This window comes from Alligator mississippiensis, chromosome 1, assembly GCF_030867095.1.
Source record: "Alligator mississippiensis isolate rAllMis1 chromosome 1, rAllMis1, whole genome shotgun sequence".
Taxonomy (NCBI): domain Eukaryota; kingdom Metazoa; phylum Chordata; order Crocodylia; family Alligatoridae; genus Alligator; species Alligator mississippiensis.
Genome location: NC_081824.1, coordinates 146,841,839 through 146,861,428, shown reverse-complemented (window position 1 = coordinate 146,861,428; position 19,590 = coordinate 146,841,839). Strand labels below are relative to the sequence as shown.

Here is a 19,590-nt window from a genome sequence, read left to right as displayed (position 1 = left end):
CATCAAGTGTAGAATGAAATTTTTGAGAATTGATTAGTTTGAGTTAAAATGTAATCATTTGTTCTTTTAGTGTCAGTTGTCAGACCTCTCTTAGTCTATCCTCATCTCAGTAGTGGAATAACAGGACTAGATCACAAAGGGATGTTGCTGCCTAACTTCCACTTTTGGCTGCTGGATTCAAAATTTAAATCCTCAAAGCCTGATGTCTAACCTTTGCCTGAAGGTCTTCATCCAGTAGGTATTCCAAGGGCCAACTACCACAGAGGGACTGGAACAGAACATGCCTTGAGGAAATTGTGCTCCTTTTATCCAATAGTTGAGCCGTTACAGCGCTCACCAGGATGTATGAGACTTGAGCTCAGTTTCAGATTCAAGTTCAGTTTCCCCTACTGGCTGAGGAGATTTGAACCCTATCTTCTATCACCATAACCAGGAGAGTGCCATAACCACTATTTAATAGGGCAGTGGAGGCCAAGTTTTTCAGCAGGTGTGCCACAAATTACCCCTGAACCTTCCCTGAGTGCTACTCCGATCCCTTTCCCCTGCCTGATCTGCTCTTTTGCTTTCTGCTCCATGCCCTATCTGCCACTGTGCTCCCTGCCCCCTCCCCAGTCTGCTGTGTGCCACTTGTGGCATCTGTACTACAGGTTGACCATCCCTACTATCAGGCAGTTCGAAGTGGAATGATCTCAATTTTTACTGTTCCAGCAGTTCCACTTTGCATAACACAATTAAATATGCATTGGGCCAGAGATAGGAAGAGTATAACCCTGTGCTTTGGTGGTTAGGGGATTCATCTGGGAGAGTACAGACCTGTAGTTCATTCTCTGCTCTGATGAATATTTTAAGCAATTTTTTATTAAGTATTAATTGGAGAAGGAACAGAAGTTTGGTCTTCCCTCTCCCTTTTCAGATGTATACACTGACTACCAGGTTGTAGCATCATGTTGCTTCAATCTCCATCTTTCTAGAAATATAAATTTCCAATTAATAGTTAATGTTTCCAACCTTAATCCAAACAAATTCTGAATTAACATTAATTTTAAAAGAAATGCAAATCTGTTAAGGCATGGAATATGTATATAAGGTACCTAAAGGAACTTATCTCTGCCCAGTATTGGCATTGTGAGGGGAGATATTTGAAGAAAAAAGAAGTCCTTTTAAATAAGTGTAAGTTGGAACTAGAAGCACTAATATGCAAAAGTAATAATCATACAGTGGAACAGTTTTCAGTACAGGTATTTGTGCAGAATATTTAAAGCAGAAGGTTCTGATGGATTGTTGCAGGTTGTTGTACCCCTTTGAAGTAGTGCAGCAGAAATAGAGGCATTTGGGACATCTTTTAAGCATACCTGATATCAAGCAACTTAAGCAAGCATTTATTTGATAACTTCACCTTAAGAGATGGAGAAGCCAAACTGGAGGCACACTTTATAGTCCAAAAATGACTGAAGCTTGAAGGATAAAACTTATAAGATTTGAAAAAGTGAGCCCAGGATAGGTATAACTGGCATCAATTGAATTATTTGCCTTATACACCCAGTTACATCTGAAGAAAAAATTATTGTGTTGTTTTTTGTCACTATAGGGCAGGGTTTATATTGGCCAAGGAATGTCTCTGTGCATGTGTGCAACATGCTTTGGTTTCTTATATGTTAATTCAGAATTTTTTGTTGGGGTAAATAAAAATGCCAGTTATATTTTCTAACTTTGTTACTGCTAAATACTCTCACCTTTATCTTTGTCTTAGAGTAGTTTGTCTGGAAATCTTAAAAAGGAAAGCTCAGATTAAGTATAAACCATATCATTATACAATTAGAGTTAAGATGTACTGTTTTTGTGATCTTTAGTAACTTTTTTCTCTCTTATTTTGTTTTTCTTGAAGAAAAAATAAAGAATATCCATTGGAAAATTTTCCGCCAACTAAATCTGAGAGAGAGATATCTGCAGCGGGCAAACCAACCTCTATAAGCTGTATTCAGTATTCAGGTATGTACAACCACATGTGAGACATGGTGTTGTCCCAAATATTCAGGAAGGAAGAACAAATGCAAATGATATTGTTTAATTAGGCTGGGACTTAACTCCTTTGGAAACTTCCATATTGTAGGTCAATTATTCCTTCCATATTTTTTCCTGGTAAAGAGCTCCTCCAGACCTGGTCCCAGCCTGTTGCTAGCACCCATGCCCCTCCTCTGATTAATTATAAGGAACTAGAAAAAGGGAATGTTCTCTGTGCTTTACCAGACATTAGGAGTCCAAAGTCCATTCTGCAGATATTTGAGAAGACATTTCCTATAAATATGCTTCCAGTTTTGAACTCCCAATTGAACAAATACCTATGCTGGACTCCTGTGAAATAGAAAACGGTGTCTTTTAGGATGAATTCCAAGTTGTTTTATCAAAACAATTTCTGAAACGTGTAAGTCTAGAACCTGGGTTCTCAACCATTTTAGACTCAAGGCATAGCTCATTAGACTCAAGGCATCCCTCAGATATCACTCTTTTCTTGACTATAGAAAAATAATAAGGCAGTTCTTCTTTTGCAAAGTACTTAGGAAGACCACAACAGATTGCAGAATGTTTTTGACATTTTGGATTCCTGCTTGAAATATCTGGGTTTATCTTGTGAATCATATGCAGATAATTGCATACCTAACAGTGCTAATCTCATGGCACCCCATGATGCCATTGCATCCTGATTGAGAATCACTGGTTTAGAGTAATAGGAAATGGTTAGCAATTTGTTGCTGTTGTTGTCCTGCCCTGTCCAGAAAGGCTCAGGGCAGTTTACAATAAAAGACAACCCATAAGATAAGAAACAACAATAGATTTCACAAACAACACCCCAACATTCTTTAAATGTCACCCACCCACTCCCTCTTCTCTGCTTATCACACATGAGAGCAAGGCCTCTGGCCTATCCCAACTGCACTTCCCAACTCCTGTTCACACCTAGGTATAGTAAATCTCTTTCTTTTCTCCTGTTTCCATACCCTCCTACTCCTACCTCACATCCATGGGAGATCTCTTAATTGTTATTTCTTTTTCTGCCAATTCAGGGATGATGACCCCACCGTGTTAGTTTCATGGGATACTTATAATAGTTTAGGAGTCATTGGGTGCATCTACATGAGACACTTTACAGAATAGCAGGCTAATTTGCATTTCAGTAAAGCGTCACCATCTATATATGCGTGGCAATTAGGGCACAGTAGACTAATTTATTGTGCTGCTGGATAGTCCTGTCAGATACAAGTGGTATCCAGCAGCTCAATAAATTACTATGCTTAAATGCACGTGTAGACAGTGATGTCAGTATTAATTTACTCTGACTCAGATAGAGCTGGAATGTATTCAGTCTCATTAATTGCATGTGTAGTTGTGCCCACTGTGATTGAAGAAAAGCACTATAGTTAGAATTATTAACATCACCATTTTAATATCAAAGAAAGAGAAGAGAAAATTTAAAATAAACAGCAATCATAATACTGACAGTAAACAATGATTGCTTCAGATAGCAGTCTTTTTCTGTATATTTAACAATCTGCAGAGATCATAACTCAGCAGTAGGTCTGCTGTGATGAGGACATATTGCTTGCTAGATAAGATAAAACTAAAGTACATTCACCAAATCAGTGATGATTTCCTGTCTCAGTATATTATAGATTACTTTGTCATCTCTTGACTTCTTGTTATTTTAAGGTTGGTGAATCATGCTTGATTTATCATGGATAATAAAATAGTTTATAAATGAGCTAAGTAGAATAATCTTAACTAAGTGTTATGAAACCACAGCCATTCAAAGAGTAGTCTTCAGACAGGCAAATTGATGAAGTCTAACACATGGAGGCACATGTGCTTGCAGCGACTCAAATAGGAGTGGCACAAATTTGTGCCAGAGATTTTTGCCTCAGCTCACATGCCTGAACATGCACTTTGGTGTGGGGCAAGTTGTACTACTTGAGGCAAACTCACTCTGCCCAGCTCCTCCTGGATCTTCAGCCAGGGGGAGCTAGAGGCTGGGGTCAGCAATATAAAAACCTGCCCACTGTATTGTAGCTCTGAGAAGTGCCAGCCCTTGCTGTTTTGTTCCCTGACCCATGCTGTTCCTGGGAATCTCTCAACTGGGGTCAGAGACTGAGCTGAGCCCTTTCCTCTAGAGGGGCAGGGGGTTCTAAGCCTGGCTCTGGAGGCCTCTCCTACTCGGAGCGCTCCCCCTCCCCTGACCCCCATCTCTCTCTGATATACCGCTTCAGCCACCTGCACCCCTCCCCCCAGCCCATCACACCCCTCAAGTGGTTCCTGGGACCAGGAGCCCCTCCAGGCTGGGGCCACATGTCCCAGCATTGGTGTGGGCATGGGGCAGGGCTGCAGTGTGGCAGCTGCCCTTGCAGCCACAGCTCTCGCCAGCAGGTCCCATCCCATCCCATCCCATCCCATCCCATCCCATCCCATGTGGCTGGCTGGGCACACAGCATGTAAGATTTATGGTGTAGATGTGGGGTTTGGGGGGGAGGGGTGTGGGAGGATTGGAGGGTTTGTGTGTGGGTGGAGGGTTTGTGGGGGTGAGGTTTGGGAGGGTATGGGGCTTGTGTGGGTGTTTGGAGTTTATGGCTGGGTATTTGGGTGAGGGGTTTGTGGGGGTATTTTGGGGGTTGGGGGGCTGCTCAGGAGGGGTGAGTCCCTTGCCCCCTGAATGGTGCAGCCCCCGCCATACAGCTCGCTGACGGCCCTCCCTGCATGGTGCACAGCCCCTCCACAGGGCACACAGGCCCTCCTGCAGCAGCAGCAGCAGCCATCAGGGTGCTCAGGGCCCTCCTGGTACAGCCCCTCCCATGGCATGGGGCAGCGTGGCTCAGCCCCAGGTGCCTGGCACCCAGCACTGCCCTTGCCACATTGCATGGGCCCAGCCTGGCGTGGGGCTGTGCGCCTTCAGGCAGAACCAGACTGCTTTGGCTGTCACCCGGGGGCCTGGCAAATCTTGCAAGGACTGTGCATTGCACTGGGCCAGGTCTTGCCTGTACAGGCCCTGACCGCTGTTGGAAGTCAGGAAGAAACACAAAATACTGTATTAGACAGACTGTATTTAGGGCATCTTTTCTAGCCCCTTCCCCATGTGGGGTGAGCAGATGACACAAAGCTATGGGGAGATGTGGACACGCCGGAGGGCAGGGAACAGCTGCAAGCAGACCTGGACAGGTTGGACAAGTGGGCAGAAAACAACAGAATGCAGTTCAACAAGGAGAAATGCAAAGTGCTGCACCTAGGGAGGAAAAATGTCCAGTACACCTACAGCCTAGGGGATGACCTGCTGGGTGGCATGGAAGTGGAAAGGGATCTTGGAGTCCTAGTGGACTCCAAGATGAACATGAGTTGGCAGTGTGACGAAGCCATCAAAAAAGCCAATGGCACTTTATCGTGCATCAGCAGATGCATGACGAATAGGTCCAAGGAGGTGATACTTCCCCTCTATCGGGCGCTGGTCAGACCGCAGTTGGAGTACTGCGTGCAGTTCTGGGTGCCACACTTCAAGAAGGATGAGGATAACCTGGAGAGGGTCCAGAGAGGGGCCACTCGTCTGGTTAAGGGCTTGCAGACCAAGCCCTACGAGGAGAGACTAGAGAAACTGGACCTTTTCAGCCTCCGCAAGAGAAGGTTGAGAGGCGACCTTGTGGCTGCCTATAAGTTCATCACGGGGGCACAGAAGGGAATTGGTGAGGATTTATTCACCAAGGCGCCCCCAGGGGTTACAAGAAATAATGGCCACAAGCTAGCAAAGAGCAGATTTAGATTGGACATTAGGAAGAACTTCTTCACAGTTTGAGTGGCCAAGGTCTGGAACGGGCTCCCAAGGGAGGTGGTGCTCTCCCCTACCGTGGGGGTCTTCAAGAGAAGGTTAGATGAGCATCTAGCTGGGGTCATCTAGACCCAGCACTCTTTCCTGCTTATGCAGGGGGTCGGACTCGATGATCTATTGAGGTCCCTTCCGACCCTAACATGTATGAATCAGAGCAGGTCTTTAAGAGGGCTGTTCACTCACAGTTACACTTGCTGACTTGCATTGCTTCTAATGGCAAATATCTGATCAGAGCTAAGGTATTTCCACATAGCACTGTTATGCTATATATCTTGAGCTGATTTCCATTGAAAGGGAAAAAGGTAAACAAGTTAGCTAAGCCCCAATTACATATTTTCATGTACTGGTTGTGTAGTCTAGCTATGATTCAAAAAATGCTGTGCTAGTAGACACACTCATTGCAATCCATAAATCTGTGGGAAATCTTTTTACAGGGGATGGAGAACAGTTGGCATGTGGCCTCGCTGACAAATCTTTACTGGTATTCAATTCCAACCTGACTGGAACACCATCTGTTTTTTCAGGTACATTTTTGGTAATTATAGTTTATATGGAATAACATATAGTTCTGAGTTTAATGTAAAATGGTGAATTAACTAAAAGATTCCTTTCTTGTCACTATATGAATACTGAAAACAAAATGTTGCTGGTGATTCGGGATGTAATAAAATTGGTATGTCTAATTAGATATTATTATTTGAGACCTAAGCTGGCTTCTGTTATTTTTTCCAAAGAACCTCAAATCTCTGGAAGGTAAACAGTAGAAATATACTTGGCAAACTGGCCCAAAAGTTTAATATGATGATTCAGATATTAATGGACTAGTATATACCAAAGCAGGGTCAGGGTATTACATATTATATGCATTATATATTATTACATATTATCTGTATTACACACACACGCTTAATTTTATATACTGGAAATGAGCTATTTTGGGGTTGAAGCCTGCAGGTTTGTAGGATAGAGGTTGAACATTGCAAAAAAATAGTGAACTTCATGATCTGTGGCATTCCATGTAGCTGGATTAGTATTTTGCTTTGGAACTGTATAATGGAAGCTGATCTAGCCACTTAAAATATATATTATCAGATCTAAGAAACTATTTGTTAGAATGCTAGAAAATAATTTTTAGATAAAAATCTAAAAAATGTTAGATGGCCTTAATATAAGAAGTCTTTTAAAGTCTCTTAAAATAAAAATAATCAAACTGGTTGGATTAAAAAGTGTGAAATGCCTCCCTGGATATTACATATGTTTAGTTATAAAAAGAATCTAAACTCTACATACACTGTTCCTCTTTGGTTATTTTCAGATTTAAAAAAAAAAAAAAAAGAATGTTTTGGTGGGATGTTTGTGTCTGAAGGCTTTTTAGCAATTGATTTTGCTTGTGTTTCCACTTTTGGGTAATGAGAAGATTATTATAGCTCATAAGTATATCATTTCATTAAAACATTTATTATGTTCTATAATATGCAGTTATCTGGAATAAAAGGTTTTATTTTATGGCTATAGGCTGTATGTAGTAATCTCTGTGGTGGAATGGGAACAGAACCCTGATTAGGGTTGCTGCTAGAGTTTCATTTTCAAAAATAAGTTTGGTGTGGGTGACGTGTAGAGGGTGACACTACCACCGGTGCCTGTGGTCGGTTGCCGCTTGCTAGTCACCCCCCTTGCTGCTCACACCGCCAGCAGTATCTGCAGGCTGTCTGCGATTGCCGGCGCTATCTCTGGGTGGTTGCCAACCCCCGGTCGATGCTTGCCACTCCCTCCCCCCATCCCCCTCCCCGACTGCTGCCACAGCCGCCTGCAGGAGCTCGCTGTGCCCCGCATGGGTGGCAGGAATTTGGTGGGTATGGTTTTAAGCACAAAGCATTTATAGTGTATACAAGTTACTTGTCCTCACTTTTAAAGTACTTTCTGGCTTAACTATCATTAAGGTAATGGAACATGTATACTATATTGTTGATAGCTGTCTTCGCTTCATCAGCATTCTCACTTTTCACTGCTGGCTGGTTAATTTCTTTCACAGATGTCTTTTTCACTCTTTAACTCATGTCAACATTACATATGACACCTCTTTGAAAAGATCTGAAGAGTCTTGTTCTACTTTAAATTCTTCTTTTAAAATTCATGATGCATACAGAATATTGCTATTTGATAATGGCTAGATGGATCAAGTTACATTGTGGGTATGTGGCCAGTCTTCACAAAAATATGCTCATATGATTGTAATCTCTTGCCTACCCCAACCCACAATTTTTATTCATCCCCACTTCTCATAATTCATGTAAATTGTAAGATCATTTGTGTGAGAACTGTTTCTTTAGTTGTTTCGGTAGCTTTTCTTTAAAATGGGACATGATATTATATTAGGGCATGGTTGGATCCAAGATTCACTGAAGGGTTGTATAGCCCACTGCCTGCCAGACCCCAAGGGGTGGGGATGAGGTGTGACTGGGAGAATGGGCTGGAAGGAAGAACCTGCATGCTGCCACCACCATCCACAGCATAGCTTAGCTCCCCACCCAGCAGCTCCCTGCCACCTGTGGCTGGAGCAGGGCATTAGTGGCTCTGGGGCTCTCCCCACACCTGTGGTTCCTCCTTCCTGTGCTTTCTTCCAGCCAGAGAGGACACTTGTGGGGAAAGAGGGAGGCAGACAGGGAGCAGGTGCAGGAAGAAGAAAACTTGCTTGTGGCTGCTGCTGTCCCCTCGAGAGCCTGGTGTTGCTCCCAGGATTCCTTTTACCAGAGACCCCCAAAGATTAAGATGGCCCCTCGTCCGATTCGGTATCAAGTGAACTTTTAATGGTAACCCCTAAGCTTATTACAAGTTTTCTTCCTTGTAATACAACCTGGCAAGCAGTTCCTTCAGACATTACAACAGTGATCTTCAGTGGTACCAGCCTCAGATCCTCTGCTGGGTGTGCGGGATGTTAGTTTCTGGATTCCTTGTTACTCAAAGGAAGAAGTCCAAGATTGCTCCTGTCTCCCCAGGGTGGCAACATAAACGCACACAATCTCTTTGTTTGTCCACTACTTTTGTAACTTTCTCATCTCAAACTGTCCAATACTTAAATTTCTTACCTCAACTTTTTAGATAAGATACTCCAATCCTATTCTGTTTTTGGTTTTCTTTCCTTCTAGGGAAACTACTGTACCTGGTTAGCCCACCGTACCAATCACAGCACTCACTTTTCCCAGTGCCTTATAAGGCACTCTGTACAATTTAATTGCTTAGTTCTGGGAAGGCCTAAAGTTATGCTAAGAGCATGAGCATAACTCAGTTTGCCCATTACACCTGGCACCCCACAGAGCTGCAGCCCAAAGCTGGAATGAGGCAGGAGTTGCTCTGAGGCTCCCTCTGTACCTGGGACAGCCAGGGACAGTAGCAGCAGAAGGGGAGTGCAACCACAGTGCAGTACTAGCCTAGATCCACCCTTGGAGCAACTACAGACTGTGGTAGTAATACAGTATAAGATCAATACATAAAATAAAGTGAATATAGCAGAGTTTATTTGGCATTGTAAGCACCAGATCTTTTGATTTTCTTCATTCATAAAGCTCTGTCTACACATCTCAGAAAATCCTATATTGATTTTCTTATAGCTTGTAATTACTGTGTTTGTTGTTTGACACGCCAGAGTAATATATTTACAGCTTCATTTTTGAATGTGTCAAAGACGTATGGGTCTAAATCATGGCAATTTTGAATCTTGCAATTTTGCTTTTATGAAAAAAGCAACATCTAGTAAATAATTCAACTACAGAGAAAGCTTCTGGACTTTGACTTGTTACTGAAAAGCACCTTTTTATAGCGCATAATAACAGAGGAGCTTTAAAATAAAAGCAGTTCTATTCCAACCCATTTTACAAAACTCCAGTTAACTGAAGTTCTTGGTTTAAATGAAGGTTCGTTTGTCACCTGAGGGTTGTACTGCATTCCACTTCAGAGTTGGTTTTCAAGGTGCCATGCCTGTTGTGAAATGAAGAGAGTGCTGCCTAGGTTTCAAAGGGTTACAGCTAGCATGGAAGCCAGTCATTCTACAAAGCTTGCCATCGTTTCATTTGAAGTACTCCAGGATTCGGGAACCCTGAGTGAAAAATCTTTTGAAGCCAGCTGGCCTTTTGCAAGTCAGCTGGCCTCCTCTTCATTGTGCTCTGGGATTGGGGGACCTGGAGTGCAAAAAGTTTAAGCTTCCTGAATGGGTTCTCCAATTTTCCAAGCCTCATATTTTCCTAAGCTTTCTCACGTTCCTTGCCATTTTGGAAAGCTGGTCTTGTATTGTACTGGTAAGTAAGTTTTACTTTTTGCACAGAGGTAATCTAAATGAATTTATAAACTTTTATATAGATAAAAGGTATTGTTTTTCAAATTTGAGATAAGTCGTGGCTATGAAATTTCACCTGTAAGAACATGATCTTTTTGCATATGAGGGTTAGCTCCTGAAAATAGGGTTTTATAATAGAAGTGCCTTCTCAATCACGATTATAGTGTTGTTATATTTTATTATTTGTGTAGCACTTAAGCATAGTACCGTCTAAGATGATAGGAACCCCTATCCTGAGAAGTGTATAGACAAAATACAATAATTATAAACTATTTTTTATTTCTGCTGTTGGAAAAACCTAAGTTACATTTTTTTTATACTGCAGCAGTACAGTATCATTAGGGAGTCATTTTAAACCTTTATAAATATATGTCATGCAAACTACTGCTGACCAAGTAAACTACAAAAATGTGCACAAGAGGGCAGCATAAGAACTCGAAATATTTTATATTAAATGAAAATCATCAGGTTTCGTGGGAAAACTAGGAGATAAAAAATGATTGGCTTCTACCTAGTTTTTTTTCATTTGAATTTGTACACAGTTAATAGTGTGATAAATCAGAAAATAAGTAAATTGATTGATCTGTTTCTGTATAGTATGTTTGTTCTTTGCAGTACTGTATTTAGAGTAGCTAACTTATTTTTTTCATTTTAGTAGTTTGATTCTCCCATAAATTGTAGTCTGTTGACAGGAGCTATAACCATCAAATTAGTTTGCAGCTATTTAAAAAATCTACAAAGAGATAGTCGTTATGTAAACATGGAGGCCAGGTACAGAAGTTACACTTATTGTACAGTAGGTGCACAGAAAGTGCTCTACAGCTGTAACTGAACAAACGGTCAGTGCACGTAGAGCTCTGTAAAAATGGTGGATCCTGCTTTAACATAACCCTGGATGGATGTGGTATCACTTCAGCGCTGTAGGTTAGAGCACTGTAATGCATATCTGTACCACATCTCATCCTGACTCATGGTAGGTCACATTCCACCAACATCCCATGGAGCATTGTGGCACCCTGCTTACCTCCCCCAGCCTCCTTGTGGGGCGGTAGTCTAGCCTAGGCCAGAACTTATCTCCTCTGCCCGAGTGCTGGGCTGGCACTGTCCTTGGACTGCCACTGATAAAAGTGAGTGAAGCCTCTGTGCCCAGGTCTGCCTGTGTCTTCCCTCTGGGTAGCATAGATCCATCCATGCAAAGAGAACTGCTTATTGCTGAATTTCTCTTATTGCATATCATTGTGGGTGCAGTTGAGCAAGTGCTGAATGTGCTTCAGCTGGTATTTTGTCTTCAGTCACAGTTAACCTGTCTTAAGAACTGATTCATCTGCACTGATTTCTGGCAATGGGCAAATTCCCTAATAGAAGTCACACATGCATTTAAACATGCCCAAAATCTACATCAGCACACCTATACATAATAATATGTAGCATCACTGCTTTCTGGCTTGTCTGGGGAAATTGAGTGCATGTGTAAAGTGTAGATAGTGAGAAGCGCTTACGCAGCCTGTGCTCAATACAGGATGCAGGACCAGAAACCCATGAGTCCAGCTCACCGATACGAAGTCCCAGAAACCTTGGATGTAGTTAATGGCCTATAATGAAGCAGACCATGTTTCTCTCTTCTCACTTTTTAAAGCCAATTTCTAATTATCCCGGTCACTTGAGTAATGATTTGGAACCATGTGCACTTGATAGAAAGCTGGTTGAGACAGTCTGTTACAAAGTTTGAAGTATGCTGCTGGGAGTCCCATAGATGCATATATAGGTCAACTAGCTTTTTTTGTCAAGCTCCCACATTGTTTTATTAGTTACCATTATTCAGTTTTCACTTTTCCAGGCTATATGAATAGTAATATCCAATGATCTGGTCTTAACATAGTGTTCTCTTCCCTCCCCCCCTCTAAAAAACCCCACAAAAATACCCTTTGGGACACAGCGCCTATTATATTCCCCTTAGAAAAACCTCACATTCTTCAATGAGAGGAGAAGAAACTTTCCTTGCCTTCCCAATCTGCTGCCTGCCAAATAAGCAGTGGTTTGATTTTTTTCCCTTCTGATCCCACTACATTTCCTAAAATTTGTGCAGAATTTTGCAGGCCACCAGATAAACAGGGTTGCTCTCCTGAAACCCTAATGAGTAGAGGCAGTCAGGTTGACCCATTTGCTGGCTCATGCCCCAGAAAGGATGATTTAGGATCACCAGGTACTGGGTACTGTGTCAGTAGTCCATCAGTTCTTTTTTAAGTGCCTGTTTAGCAGGAGCCCTAAGATTACCAGCCAATTGGAGGCATTGCCTGTTTGTAGGACAGGGAGTTGAGCCACAGTCCCATGGCCATGGACAATCCATTGTTTACCAAGAAATTGTTAGAAGGTTTTAAAAGGAATTGAATGATTTCCAAGTGTTTGTTTTCTGAAGTGGTCTAATGGATGGTGCAGTGATCTTTGGGTGGGTGGGGGTTTTTTATGATTTTTTTTTAAATTTATCAGAAAATCTTTCTGTCACATGCAATTTTAAAAAATGTAAATCTGAAATCGTTTAAATCTGAAATCGGGGTAATTTTCCCTTGAGTTCAACTGGAGCAGGATTGGGTCTTTGTACTGTATTGTTTACTCTATAAGGTACATCTCTAGCCTGCCCTTGTTTTGTTTTCTTGAAATGCATTAGAGAAATTGGCTGAGCTGGGTAAACATTAAGAGCAGTTAGAAGTATGAAAAAATTCTAAAGTTTGGGGGAAGGAGGAGACAAAAGACAGAACATTCAGGGACAGATGAAGCCAACTAAGGCTTAGCAGGTGAAGCTCTATATACCTGTAAAGAAAATAAGAATAAGAGCTAGTTATGTGCATGGGTGTAAATTAGGAAGTAAAATCTTGTCTGAAATATTTTAATAGCACTCCACTTTCTTACTCCATATGGAGGCTTTTGCAGGGGGTGGGGGCAAGGATAACCAAACAGCAAACTGCATTTCTTTCTTTTGGTACCTACAATTCATAACATTTACCTTTGCCATCCTGCATTCTCCAAAATGATTTCAGATGCATCTGATGCAACAATCGGAGGCTTACATATACAAGTATTTTGTAATGTCCTGATGCAAACAGTATCTTCTTCAAACCAAGTTTGTGTTTCCCTGAGACTTGGGTTAGTTCTCAACTTTGAACCAAAAACTCTCTGTATTTGCCTAGTTCATTTAAAAAAAACCACTTTCACCTACAGAAGGGGTAAAGCCTTAAATATGAAATTTCAATTTAGGAGCATAGGGGAGAGGTTGCATTAGAATCTTGGATCTGAACCTTGCATATGGTTTTAGTTCCAGAACTAGAATAGTTCTTATGTCTCCTCTTGAAGGGTTATAGCTCTAGACAGTGGAAAGTAATGAGAGGAGATGATTTCTCCGTATCTCTGTGTCAAACTTTCTCTGTAATCTTCTTCCTTTAAAATTTCTATACCATATCTGCTACCACAAGTCATCCCAACTTTCTGCTTTGTTCAGGTTTATAAACTATATATCTAGATGTATTTATTTCCTTTTAAAATATCAAAACAGATTTGTAATAATGGAAAACAACCACTTACCAGTGTGGTGCCTCATGCCTCCTCACTTGTGACATCTCTATATATATTGAAATTTCCTCAAAACAGGGATTTTATACCGTGCCAGTTATAGGATGGATGAAGAAAAGGTGAAAGCGGAAAAAAAGCAGTCTAATAAAATGTGCCAAGTGCTATTTGGGGTTGAAATTCATAACATGCCACTAACAGAATTCACTACACTAAAGTCCATCATCTTATAAGGGTGTAAAGATGGGCCATAAATATTTGAAATCCCCTTTTTGTTTGTTTTTTTGGAGGAAAGCCTTTTTCATTTTCATTCAATGAAGATTGACTCCCTCTCTTCTTGATCACTAATCAGATAGCTAATAAATGATCAGCCAGGTAGTTCAGTGTGTGGGAGGATGTGGTTGCGGGGGCACTGAACCTCCAAGCCAGGGTGAGCTGAGAGAAACCTCATGATCCTAAGGTACCATGTTGGGCTGCGGACCCTTGAATTTTACAGTTCGGATGGGGTGTGTGGTGTTGCCAGAATCGCATGGGATCAGCTAAAAGCCTTTGGACAATTTGAGATTCTAGAGGTGACCTGAGCAACCGAGTCCAGGTGATGCGGTAGCAGGAGTCCCAAGCTTCTGAAGTGAGAGCAAGAACCACGCACCAGGAACTACACCCTTGCATGTCTACTGCTTCCATCCATCCACCTTTCTAGCCTTCCACCCACACATGGACACCAGCTCCCTGATGGGCATCGCTGTGGACCATGGACAAACCCGGCTAATGCGTCCCCAACAGCGAAACGTAGGGATGCAAGTGGCATTTCACCATCTGGGGTGAGAAACACATCCAGCACCAGCTCCAGGTAGAGCGTTGAATCAGAGAAGTCTTCAAGTGCGTTGCCTAGAAGATGCAGGTGAGGAGTCACAAGAGACTGGGAGCAGTGCCTTGCCAAAACCACACTGATGAGGAGGCATTATTAGTGCTTGATGCTAGAAAACAGTCTGTCAGCTGGGGGCAGAACTTGCTGTTCTACAAGTATCTGTCCTTTATCCTTGCCAAGAACAAGGCAGATGTCACCCCTCACACCCATAAAACCGGGGGTGTTCCAGAAGAGTCACCCACAGGGACCCCACTGGAGGAGGAGAAGGTGGAGGGAAGGCCCCACAACACTGTTCCCCACACAGGTGCCAGAGCTGTTCTGGACCAAGTCCTCTCTGTGCACCCCTTCCAGAGACATGGAGTGTATATCAGCCACCCCAGTACCAGCACAGTGAGCACTATGCTGGCATGACTTGCAAGAACTATAGCCAGTTCTCTCAACGCTTCTCCTGATGAATTAGGCCATGCACACACATGCCATGCAACTCATGATGGTAAAATTTTCATCATGTGACCATGATGGGGACCCAGGCCCTGGGGGAAATGTGGAACCCCCAGGAAGTTGGGGGGGGGAAAGGAGGGGCAGTGGGGGGACCTGAAGCATCCACAGGCCACCCTCTGGTTATAGCCCTCTCTTAGGCCATTATGGCTGAGAAGCCTGCCAAGGGGTTGGGGCTGGAAAGAGGGGGTGGAATGCTGGGGTGTAGGGGGACGGTGAAATACCTGCTTTCCCCCTGCCCCACCCCCCCTGCTGAAGTCTGGAGCCCAGCTAAGGCACCAGTCCCCCACCTGCTATCTTGGCCACTTAAAGGATCATGTCCCATTCAGTGGGATCATAAATTCACATAAATGACACATCCTTTCTATTTCTGTTAGGGCCATGCTGCACTGTATGGGAAATTTGAACCTAAGCACAGATACCCCAAGCACTTGTGCATAAACAGCTCCTACCACCCAGGGCAGTCACAGAAAAGCATCAATAATGTTTATTGAGCTCAGCAGGGAAAAGGGTAAACAGCTTTTTTTAGAGAGCACCCCTCACGTCAGGGACAGGAGATACCATGCAGCTATGTCTGACAAATGCCACAGGAATGAGAAAAAATTCTCCCCTTGTCAAAAATAAATAAATCCCTGACCTCCCTCCCTCCCTGTCACTCCTGGAAAGGGACACTTTTGATGGAAGGATTCCCACATAGGAACTGTTACCTCAGCTGCTTGGCTCTTGTTGCCAAGGTGATTCCCATGTTGTGCACCTGGGCAATCTGGCAAGCAGCCCAAAAGCACTTTCTCCCCTCCTCTCTAATTTGATCTATGGGTGAGGCCCAGTGGACGCTCACCAATTTCTAATTCTCATGGTGCATTCTGTATCAACCCCTTGGCAGCCCTCAACCCTGTTCCCATGATCATGGGCCCATCCTTGATAGTTTGAAAATGTTTTTTAAAGGTTTGCGTTTTGGGAATTGGCTTATTGGTGTATGTGTGTATGTATGTATGTATGTGTATGTATGCATTTGAATGGTTCAGAATGGGCAGCAGAGGTTAATTGATTTCTAAAAGCCTGGGTGTCTCACACACAGTTTTCTCGGCCTTCACAAGCAGACTGGGTGTGTAACAGACAAGGCCAATGGATACACACACAGCCTGGGAAAGTGTGGGCATGTACCACACTGTTCCGGAACATGAGATAAGGTGGCACCAGCTTGTAAGGCCAAAGAGTGGGGCATGAAATTCCTGTTTCCAGAGGGGTATGCATGTGATGGGCTTGGAATGTGCTATGAAACAGAATGTGGACAGTATGACAATGACGGAGAGACCAATCAGTGACAGCCATGGATGAAGAGTCATCAGGAGGGAAGGAGAATACAAAAGCAGAGATTTAAGAATAACAAAGGGTCTTCCTCCCCATCCTCCTCCCTGAGAGAGGTCCTTTCCATGTCCCTGTCCCCTGAGGCCACCATGGACAGAGGGCACCATGGACACCACAAGTCCATCTCATCCACTCGACTGGCAGGGGGTGGGCCTTAGCATCCCACCTTCAGGCTGCTTATATGCTGACATCTGACACCTAAGAGAGAGCCTTCAGAGTAAAGCCTGCTTCCTGGCCAGATGTATCTTGATTCTGATGACAGCCCTAGGATTGGTAGATATATAGAATTGCTTAATTGTTTATATTGTTTCTTTTCTGTTATCACTGTGTATCAATAATTTTGCCTATTATTGAATGAAAAGGTTGTAGTCAGTCTGAGCTTTGTTGGGTCTCCCCCTGGAACAAGGCATCTGGGTCCTAAATCCAGACCCAACAATCCTGGTCCCAGACCTGCCCCACCCCCCCAACCCTCTCCCCAGTCCTGGAAGCTAAGCAGGCCCTCCCTCTTGGCTGCAGGGTTTGCATCTGTGTGCAGGAGGCCAGCTTATGGTGTCAGGCATGGTGAAGCCAGGGCAGGTGGCTGAATATCTGTTGTGCAAATGACAGATATGTGTATGAGGTGCTGGTGAAATGAAGAGGAGACTTACAAGCCCGGGTCACAGCCTCTGAGCTAAAGCCATGCACTGCACACTTCTGTTGCCAGGGGCTGTGAGACCAACATAGGGAATGAATAGAGTAGTGTACAGGGGAAACGGACAGGCTGTGGTGCAGTGGAGCTGAGAGAGTTGCAGAATCAGGATCGGGAGCTCTGCTAGTTGCCTTGTAGTGCTCAAAATAGGTGGCAGAGTGCTGTCCACCTGGTCAGCTGGGGCAGCTTCTGGCAGCAGTCTGGTGGCCCTAGTTTGTCAGCCTCTCCTCTGGGAGGCCCAGAAGGAGCTCTTCTGCTCCCTGTGGCCCCACTCCTGGCCTGGGTCATACTGCAGGGTAGCGGGGCAGCCTTGGTGGGGATAGGCAGCCTGCAACTTAGGCTGGCTACCTGACATGAGCCCCAGGCATTGGTGTGAGGGCTGTGTGTTTGTAGTCCTTGAAGGGGAAGACATGGCCTCTGGGGCCAAGGGACTGGGGGGCTTGCGTAGCAGGGCCAGGAGTCTTCAACGCCTGCTGCAGTAATGCCTCCTGTCCCAAAGCATTCTCAGAGAGACATTGGGCCTGGAATAACAGCTTTCCAGCTCCTACACAGAGAAGTCCCAGGTCTTGACTTTGGACCCCTGAAAGTAGGGTGCCAGGTGTGCCTCCCCTCCAAAGTTTCATGTTTGTTGAGTTCAGGCCCTGCAGCATTCCTCCTGACCCCAAACTCCCTTCTGTGTTCTGTCACCTTGTTCTCAAATCCCCCCAACCCTGTTGCTGCCAAGTGTTTGCTGTTTTGTGTTAATTGTTAGCAATGTTCAACAGGCTTTCTTTATTAACACAGGAACAGTTTTGAACTGCAACATTTTAAACTGATGCAGGTCTCTTCCTCATGTCTCCATACCCTTGTGTGTGCTCCTGGGGGAGCACTGGGAAAGGAGAGAGGAAGAGGACTGGTGCCTAGGCAGCCTGGGTTGTGTGTAGTGGTGCTTGTGATGCAGGGCCAGAGGATCGCAAGGCAGGAGACCTATGGCCTGGTGTCAGGGCATGGTGACTCAAAGATGTTTCTCTCTAGATGTTTATCTCCACTTATCTGGGGAGGGCTATTGACCATGTGGGTGAGGAGGCACTCAGCCAGGGCTTCACAGATCTGGATAGCCTGCTACAGTGTGGGGCCAAGGCCACACACACTGGGGGGGCTTGTCCTCTCTTACATGCTTGCACCATGTGTCCTTGCAGTGCCAGGCCCAGTCCATACTTGAAGCACTTCTTCCAGTGGTCCAATTGCCACCCCTAGGACCTTATGAGCCAGGACAGGAGGGGTAGGGTGGGTTTCCAACAAGGACTGGAGGGACAATTATATTACTGTTGGCAAAATTTGCGACCCTGGGGGTGCCTATACATGTTCAGAGAGGCTGCTCTGACATGCTGTAATTACAACATGTCAGAACAGACTTGATTAATTGAGTCTGCTGAGGTGTGGTAATTACCACACTCCAGCAGACTTTAATGTTACTCGTATCAGCAACCCTGCATTGCAAAATGGTGGCAAGGGTGCTTTAACTAAAGCTCATTCAACAAGCTTTAGTTAAAGTGCCCCCACTGCCATTTTTCAGTGCAGGGACACTGATACATGTGACGCTCTGGGTGCTTTAATTAGACTGGCTCTCAGTCTAAAAGCATCTCCTCCTCCTCAGTGCTCCCAGAGCATGTCTATAAATGCCCTGGGAGTGTAGTCCCCACTCTCCATCACCCTGGGGAACAGGGATTTGTGCAAGAGGTGGGCATCATCCTCATCAGCTATGTGAAAGTTGGTGGCCTAGAGCCCAAGATGCCTGGGGTCTGTGTGTGTGTTTACCTCTGTGTGTGTGTGTGTGTGTGTGTGTGTGTGTGTGTGTGTGTGTGTGTCTCCAGGACATGTGTGTGCATGCACAAATGCAGGCAGACACACACACACACACACACACACACACACACACACACGGCAGGTGCAGAGCATGCTGAGTGGGCATGTGGGTGGCATGTAGCCATGAGGGAACATGCCATGATGAGCTGCTGCTGCACCAGGTCCAGGTGGGTGCATTTGGCTCTGTTTGGGAGTCTTCAGTAGCCCAAGGAGCCTGTGGGGCATACTGGAAGGCATGCAAGAGCCCGCCCCCTACCCGCTGTGCTCAGGCCACACAGGCAGGCTCCATGCCCCTCCACCCCAACAAGGGGTAATGTGTGTTTTGCTTCCCCCCGACCTAAACAGGGGCACTTAGGATAAAGCTTGAAAGTTAGAGTGCTTCTGCAATGGGCTTCTTGAATGCCTGCACTTAACCTTAGTCTTTTAGAAGTTGCAACAAAGAGGGTCACTCATATAGTTTGGTTATAACAACACGTTTTTTCAACTGAAAACTTTTTTTTTTAAACATTGTTTCTTCAAAGTTCTTAAATATTTTATTTTCAGTTTTGTCATTTGAAAAATCTATTTTGCTT

At 44.1% G+C, this 19,590-nt stretch overlaps 1 protein-coding gene across 5 annotated transcripts in view; it reads left to right on the top strand.

Moving 5' to 3' along the window:
* The window catches only part of WDR27 (WD repeat domain 27), a 261,844-nt gene that overhangs the window by 51,922 nt on the left and 190,332 nt on the right, over positions 1 to 19,590 (top strand). For all 5 annotated transcript variants that reach the window (XR_009455736.1, XR_009455738.1, XM_059715159.1 and 2 more), the window contains exons 16-17: positions 1,886 to 1,989; positions 6,295 to 6,384. Coding sequence is in view for 3 of the 5 variants with exons in the window: in XM_059715159.1 (XP_059571142.1) it covers positions 1,886 to 1,989; positions 6,295 to 6,384 (194 nt within the window). In the remaining 2 variants the exon portion in view is untranslated. The remainder of the gene's footprint in view (positions 1 to 1,885; positions 1,990 to 6,294; positions 6,385 to 19,590) is intronic.